At 33.1% G+C, this 8,274-nt stretch overlaps 1 protein-coding gene and 1 long non-coding RNA gene across 2 annotated transcripts; both read left to right on the top strand.

Moving 5' to 3' along the window:
• The first annotated feature begins 3,830 nt into the window (after positions 1–3,830).
• Positions 3,831–4,780, top strand: LOC127880841 (uncharacterized). The gene is made up of 3 exons (XR_008049765.1): positions 3,831–3,958; positions 4,276–4,389; positions 4,585–4,780. It is a non-coding gene; the product is annotated as an uncharacterized LOC127880841 (long non-coding RNA).
• A 493-nt stretch (positions 4,781–5,273) lies between these two features.
• On the top strand, positions 5,274–7,629 carry LOC127880811 (uncharacterized). Its single transcript, XM_052428261.1, has 5 exons — positions 5,274–5,529; positions 5,655–5,782; positions 5,914–6,016; positions 6,296–6,431; positions 7,155–7,629. The coding sequence occupies exons 1-5, from the start codon at positions 5,322–5,324 to the stop codon at positions 7,216–7,218; spliced, it is 639 nt and encodes a 212-aa protein (XP_052284221.1). The 5' UTR covers positions 5,274–5,321; the 3' UTR covers positions 7,219–7,629.
• The last annotated feature ends 645 nt before the right edge of the window (positions 7,630–8,274 follow it).

The raw sequence follows: 8,274 nt of genomic DNA, 5'->3' as shown, positions 1-8,274 counted from the left end.
TTGTTTTCGTTGAGTTGTTTGTATTTTCTTGTACTGTAACGTTAATGTGTGGCCTGCCTTTTAGTAAAAGATCTGCAGAGGATACGAAGAATTTCCCTTCGTAAATTTTTCTTTAAGTTGTTGTTTTTTTACATTTATCTAGAACTACACTTTTTTTTATCGTAAAACAACAAACACGCAAAGTTCAACATATCCAAAAGTAACGTTCACATAGCTTATATTTGAAGACAAAAACAGCATTATACATTATGCAGATTTTAAGGGAACTTTGTGCAACGCACTTATTTTTTTTTGCTTATACATCGTTTGTAGCTGTCAGTCCGCATCGATGAATTCCTGACTAATAAAAGATGTGGAATAAGGCAACATTAATGTGATAAATTCGCCCTATTTACACACTTTAAAGACCTTTTATTACATATTATTAGAACCATTGTCAGTTGTATTGGCATATATCATCAAATACCAGTCTCTAAAATACGCTTTTATGCGCGTTGCAAATAATAAATACGCATGCACATAGCAAAAAATAATAATATGTAATTGATACTTGTTTGTTCGTTTATAATTTTATTATAACTTATTTTATGAGTATTGGTAATATTTGTTAATAATCTTCCATTTGAAATCCAAAGGAGAAGATTGTTTTTTGGAAATAAATCACGACTTTGGAACATATCCCAGCATTGTTGTCGTGCGGACAAGACTTGATGATTATAGACTGACAAACCATTCATTGATGTCTGACGCCATTGGTAATCTGTTATACATTAATGGACATTTATTGTGCAGTTTATGTTTCATAGTTTCTTAGTGAAGTTTAACAATTGAAATGAACATTTCAAACCCTTGAAAATACATTAATAATCAATTTTGACATGAGATCAGAACTGATAGAGTGTTATGTATATATTTATGACACAATTAACTTCAATTTCCAACAATAAATACAATAATATATTCTTTATAATAATTTAACAAGTAATTATTTGTATCTATACTATTCCATATTCACACAATTTAATGTTATTTTTCAGGTTCCGAATTCATTTTTTACAATTATCAATCTTTAGATCACGGAATTCTTATGTATGGATTCAACGAGACAACATTCCGAATATGGACGGAAATAAAGATGTTTGAATACCACAGTAAGGAATTTAAAGACAGTATCGCCCCTTGAAAGTTATGACTTCAACTTAAAGAAAATTCTTATAAGACAATTATATACTTATACACATGACCATGCATACATTTACACCGACATGTAAACGTTGTTCCGGCCAAATTAATGTGTCAGTCTTTTCACTATACGCGGAAGACTTTTTTTTATAGTTTTATGTTACTGCTTCCTGATTCAGTCCATTGATTTTTAATCGCCACCCACTTCTAAATCGGAAGTTAGGTAAACATCAATCATTTGGTAAATGATTAATTGTCGTCATTTTACACTAAAAGAGAGATAACCCTGTGAACGATGTAGATAAACTTGAAAACTACCGTGCTTTGAAGAAAGATAAGAAAGTTTATTTTTTATTGTTCATGTTACTGCTTTTCATTCTACGTCCGCGAAAAGCTCACAGAAATACATATATATTCCGATCATTTAGGATTCATTCTCAATTTGATCTGAAGAACTTAGATTGAACATGGATAGACTTAAATGTATCATTTTAATCCTTATGTATTCAAAAATGTGTTCAGGTATGTAAAAGAGAAATAATTATTCAATGATTCAATCGTTTATTTTACTTTTACTTAAAAAGTTGAAAGAATAATGTGTTTGGCTTTCTATGTACATTGCATATTAAAATGTTCGAACGTTTCTTTCATATGGTTGAAGGAAGGCCAATGAGGAGCCCTGACTTTGTGAGTGACTGGTTATATCTCTCAGTGGCCAAAGGTAGGGATTTGCTCAAGGTTCCTCACGGACTTGGAGTGGTGCCCGTGTTAGTTCAAGTCGCGGCCAAACCTCCTTCTGGACCCAATAAGGACTTTGTTTTTAATGGCATTGGTAGGTGCTTCAGTTATTATAAAGTGTTATTATATAGCATTGTGTGTAACAAAACGAACATTTGACGACAATGAAAACCTAATACCATTGTTATTCACATTGATGTAATTGAAATATAGCAGCTTTAAGGCTTAAGTAAAATATAACAAACAGAAAACATGTGTAAAAACTCAGGAATCCTGTTTATATTCAAGAGGATATTATTTATGGCTTTTATTAACAGGTGAAATTCCTCGAGATGATGATTTTGATGAACCTTATGGAGCCGTTTCTTACTTGTACGACAAGGAATTTGTCTTGGTAACAACAATGTCGCGTGGAAATGATCATCCTGGAAAGGCAATATTAACAAGTATGCAGCATTATGAATGTTTCAAAAATAATATAATTTGGATTTAAATGTATAAGACCATTTCGTGGCATGTCTAAGAAGTGTGTTGAAATTTCTCTGAAAATGTTATGAAACCATACAATCATTATATAAAAACGACGCGGTTAATTTTCTTGCTTCCAATTTCTATATAAATGCATATAATATAACAGTACTGACAATATGAGGTCTGTTCAACCTTATAAGTGGATATAGTTGTAACCGCAAGTAGAAGAACATGCCCGAGTTGGACAATTTATTTTTAAATTTCATCTAAGAATTTAATATAAATGCATGGCTTGACAAAGAGCCTATATTGCAATTTCTTTAGTTAACAAACGTCTAATCCTATCAATGTTTGACGACTAAGGCGTAAGGACGTAAAACTTGCAACTTTCGTATTCGATAAAAAAAGGAATCTGGTATAAGAGGTTTATTCGTTATTGCATGTTCCTATATCAACTGCCACATTTTACGGTGCTTTTATGAGGACTAGAGTCACATAGACCTATACAAAGGACTAATTTAATCAATGCGTAATTGCTCTTTTAAAACAGGCTGTTGAACTTTTCAGTGAATAATAGGTATTTTGTTGGCCCGAACTCTCAGACAAGTGACGATTGCTATGTTCAAATATTGGCATGGAAACCAACGTCTCTGCCTGAGCCCGATTTTCATGTTGATAACATATCAGTCAAGTCAGGTTGTTCAAAAGGTAGGTTAAAGATTATATTTTAACATACATGAATATAAAATAACACAAAAATATAATGCACAGCCCTCGCAACACAGGGTTTGTCTTTAAAATTTTCTTGAAAGTGTCTGTCAATTTAAAGTGGTTTGTTTCCCTTGCGTTTCGTTGTATGTTCCTCTATTATAACGGTTATGGGTGGCTTGTCTTTAATAAAATACCAGCGGATGGTACACATTTCCCTCCGTAAATTTTTTGTTTATTTCTTGTTGCTTTTCTATATTAATATAGAACTGCACATTTTTAACGTCAAACAACAAAAAAGCAAATTAAAAAATATCCAATAGTAACTTAAACATAACTAAAGCCACACGCAAATGTATACCTTTTACTTTGATGTAGAATTTTTGAACCGCACTAAATTTGTTATACTTATACAGCGTTTGTAGTTTTCTGTCCGCATCTAGTATTCCCTATGTGTGGTAAAATACAACATTTGTGTGGAGAACTTGATGACATGTTTTAAAGGCCTGTTATTTCACATTTTAATTATCCATGTTAGTCGGATTAGCATATAACATACCATACCGTTCTCTACAATACGCATGCATGCACTTGTAAAAATCTCCTACACATGCATAAATCGAATAAAATGTCATAGATTATTGTTTTGTTTTTTTTTAACAATTTTAATTATCACCAATTTTATGAGTATTCGAAAAACATTTTTTTTTAAATTTAAACTGCCATTTGAAATCAAAAGGAGAAGATTGTTTTTGGGAAGTAAATCACGACTTTGGAACATATCCCAGCCTTGTAGTCGTGCGGACAATACTTGATGATTTCAGACTGACAAACCATTCATTGAGATCTGACGCCATTGGTAAGCTTGTTTGCTACTCTTTTTAAAAAATAAATTTACGGAAATTCATATTGCAGTTTCGCGTGTCATAAGAACATGTTTCCGAATATTTTCCAACATTTCAACTGAACATTTCAAACTGCTAGAAATACATTAATAATAAAATGAGACATTAAAAAAACAGAAACATCGATTGTATGTATAGATGCAATAATTAACGGTAATTGTAACGAATAAATGCACACATGTAATTCCTTATTATAATTAAACAAGTGATTAATAAAATCTACATTGACCGATGTTAACATTTTCAATAGTTAGCATATGCTGCCTTTCAGGTTCAGGATTCATCTGTTACTATGATAAATCTTTCGAACAAGGAATTCTTATGTATGGATTCAACGAGACAACATTCCGAATATGGACGGAAATACAGCTGCTGAACTCCCACTGTAAGGACAGTAACGGTCCTTGACTGTCATGCGCTTAACCAAAAGCACATTCTTTTTACAAAACCTTTCGCTATATAAAGTTATTCTTCGGTATTGCTATTTCATCCCTACATTGGCTTGCAGGTTCTTGGGTGTGGTATTTTTTAATGTCACAAAGGTGTTTTTCTAAATGCTCCGTGAATTCTTCCGCTTCAGATCTTTACTGTGCGGGCGATGGGCAAGGATTCGGGATCTGTGTGCAACATGGAACGCTAGAAATACTGGCTTGGAAGGAGATGACCTTAGCACCAACAGAGACAATTAATCTGTTTTTGGGGACACATGCTAAAGAACGTTTTGATCAGGAAAAGCTCATGTCGACCGAAACAAGAGGCCACAATTACTTTGTTCAACTTTGGGTACATTTTATTGCAATTTCATGAATAATGATACTTCTACTACTACTACTACTACTACTACTACTACTACTACTACTACTACTACTACTACTACTACTACTACTACTACTACTACTACTACTACTACTACTACTACTATTACTACTACTACTACTACTACTTCTACTTCTACTACTACTACTACTACTACTACTACTACTACTACTACTACTACTACTACTACTACTACTACTACTACTATTACTACTACTACTACCACTACTACTACTGTTACTACTAATAACTATAATACGAATTATTATTATTGTTGTTGTTATTATAAGACGTGGTAGTAAAAAAAGTAGTAGCAGTATGTGTTTCTAATTTCTCGTATGTATCATATTATATGAATTTGGTCTGAATACAGGTAACATGTGATATAATATAACAAATATTTATACATGAACATGCGATGCTATGTATATATTTAAACTTTGTCAGGCCACCGCTCGAAGTGGGCCGAATGTTCACTATCGATTTCTAGCCAGTGGTTCGATGGCTTCCACATCCGATCCCAAAATATTACCATGCACGTTTGGTGGCATCGAATTCGCATATTCTGATACCGCTCTGAGACTCTGGAAGCCAAACAACAGCTTTAATCGAGCTTCTATCATTTGTGTCCCAAACATTTTTGCTGGTGGAAAATATTCACAAAGCTCGAACGATGCGTCTGCTGTTGCCCATGTGTGGATAACTGTGGGTAAGCAAAACCTGAATGGAAACTTGTTTGTTAGTAAAACGTATAGTTTCAAACTATCAATGTTTATGTTTTTTCGTCAATAGTTTTACTTGTCTCAATGTTTTATTTGTTGTTTTTTTACTCAGATCACAATTTGCATGCAGAATGCAACACAACTCAAGACTGTTTGGATGGAAATTCAGCATGTAGCAATAACTTCACATGTCAATGCCAAGCAGGGTTTACGGAAATCCACCGAGAGGAAAACAAAACGGTTAAAAACAAGTATCATAATTCCAAAACGAGCATGAAATCTTATGTAAAGCTTTTTTTTTAAAGTTATGTACATATCCATACACGAATTATTTCCTGAAAGAACTGACCATTTGTTATTATTTGCTTCAGGAGACAGGCTGCCTAGTGGAGGGCGAATGCAGGGAGAAAAATGATACAGCAGGCGACTGTATCGGATGTCGATTAATTCGTGATTTATGTGGATGGTCGGCAGGTAGCGTAGTCAAATAATAGTTGTTATTCACACATTCATATCAATAAAAAAATAACACTTTCCATTTATGTTTACAATAAATTATATTAAAATTTAAAACTTAATTGTTTGATTTATGTTTTAAAACAAAATGGTGTACAAATACCAGTTTTCCTATCGGGTACAATATATGTAAGCCATAAAAAACTTTTCATTGATAATACACGTTCGAGTATAACGCTTATTGCAGTAAATAAAAAAAAGAAACTAACGTTTGTCCATCAATCTTATGAATTACAGTTGAACCACAAGACAATCACCTCAACACGACTGCTCTGATCGCCGGATTCTTGAGCTTAGGTTTACTTATTATCCTAGCAGTGCTTCTGCTTGTGTTTTTGTATCGACGAAATAGACAGAGGGAAGACAAGATAAGGTATTTCTACTGATAAAAAGCTCAAATAGCTTAATGCGTTTGAAAAATAAATATGTAATATATTGAATAAAAATGCGGAACTTAAAGTCAAATAATATTTTAACAACTCTTTGTCAAGTATTTCAAAGATAAAGGATTATCGAACATGTTTTATAAATTAAGATTAAATACGGAATAAACACGGAAATATTATTATATAGCAGTCCCCACATTCTTCACATTTCTCGCCCTTTGCCATTTAGACGTAATTTGCAATTTGCATCAAGTCCGTAGACATAGGTGAATCATTTGGCATGTTGGTTTCTGATTGCCTGCACTATCTAATAGTTTAAAAAGTGATCGATTCACATCGTTGGCATTAACCATATCGTTACGAAAGATTTCGACGTTTACAACAATACATGTTCGTCACTATTAAAAACCATTTGCAAGCATAGTACGAAATGTGATATCGAACAAACTTGTTTAATACGTCCAGAAGCACAACGTCTTTAATATCAAGCGCAGAAAGTATGTTTATAACAATAATCAAACTGTATTACAATGCCCCTAAATTACAAATCTTATTTAAACTGCAAAATTTTGTCCAACTGACTTTTTAATTGGTGATACTGTAAGCATAAAGTTGTTACAAGATAAATATTGGGACAGTGCGGTATCCAGTTAACCCGCACCATAACCCATACCTACCCGTTTTCTTCTTATTTTCCTTTTCTTTTGCAGGTGTGCAGGTACAACGGCATTCAACAATGTAGGATATGAATCAAGCAAAAGTTGCAAGGAATAACAAACCAGAACGAATTTATGCACAAAGAGATACCTTTCCGGAGACGTTTGTCTCGTACAAAAGGAGCTTGAAGTCGTTCACCTGCTAGGGTAGACGTTTGGTCGTGCGTTACGTAAATACTGAACAGAAACTTATTTTAGAGGGACGTACATCTATTTTGTTTAACCTGATTTCTTTGCTGGCACAATTTAGAACTTCATTACGAACAGTGCAAAATGCCACCGGGAATGCACAATCCATTGATGTGGTGTATATGTCATATAGTCTTCATATATGGTAATTATCATGTATTCGAATTAAGTTGTTTACAATCAAATACACGAACATAACTACAAGTTCGTCTCTTTATATATGTTTCTTTATATATTGAAAATGTATTTTCTGGACAAACATCTTTACGTTATTAACTTAAAAAAGGGAATGCTATTAATTTAAGTGTTTCATAACAGCAAATATCTACTCAAATCTTGAGTGGCGTAGCGACTCTTATCTGCCAACAAGAGTTCATGAAGTATGTGGTAAGCAACCAGGCAGTAATTCCGATTTATTTGCAAATTGCGCAAACGGTATATGAATTTACCAAGAAATTTAAGTTGGAGTCCACGTGTAGAATGTCTAACCTCATGCCGCTTGTTAATCAGCATATACTTGCATATGTTATTGCATTTTTACAGGACATATACTATTATCAATATCTTTTTAACGTTTTGAATACTTATTTTAACCAGCATGGTTGATTTTAAGCTTCTGACTTCAAGGTCTGGCAAAGATGGCTTATGGAATTCTTTCCAAGTACGGAATATACTCTTAAAACAACCGTAACCTGTTTATTGTTATATCATGTTTGAGAAATACATAGACAATAATCCGGTATCAGGATAATTTGTAATTTTAAATTGTCAGCATAAATTTGTTTATCACAGTGTTAAAATAAACTTAGTGTATAACTTAAAGTTAGCAACACAAATCCTAGGCTGGTTGTGTATAAGCAAGTGGCGACTCGACACATGCTTTACCGCAAGTTATAATACTAAACGACAATTTGGGACATTTTCC

The sequence above is a fragment of the Dreissena polymorpha genome, chromosome 1 (genome assembly GCF_020536995.1).
Source record: "Dreissena polymorpha isolate Duluth1 chromosome 1, UMN_Dpol_1.0, whole genome shotgun sequence".
Taxonomy (NCBI): Eukaryota; Metazoa; Mollusca; class Bivalvia; order Myida; family Dreissenidae; genus Dreissena; species Dreissena polymorpha.
The sequence above is the reverse complement of the archived record's forward strand: the minus strand, read 5'-3'. Positions and strand labels throughout refer to the sequence as shown.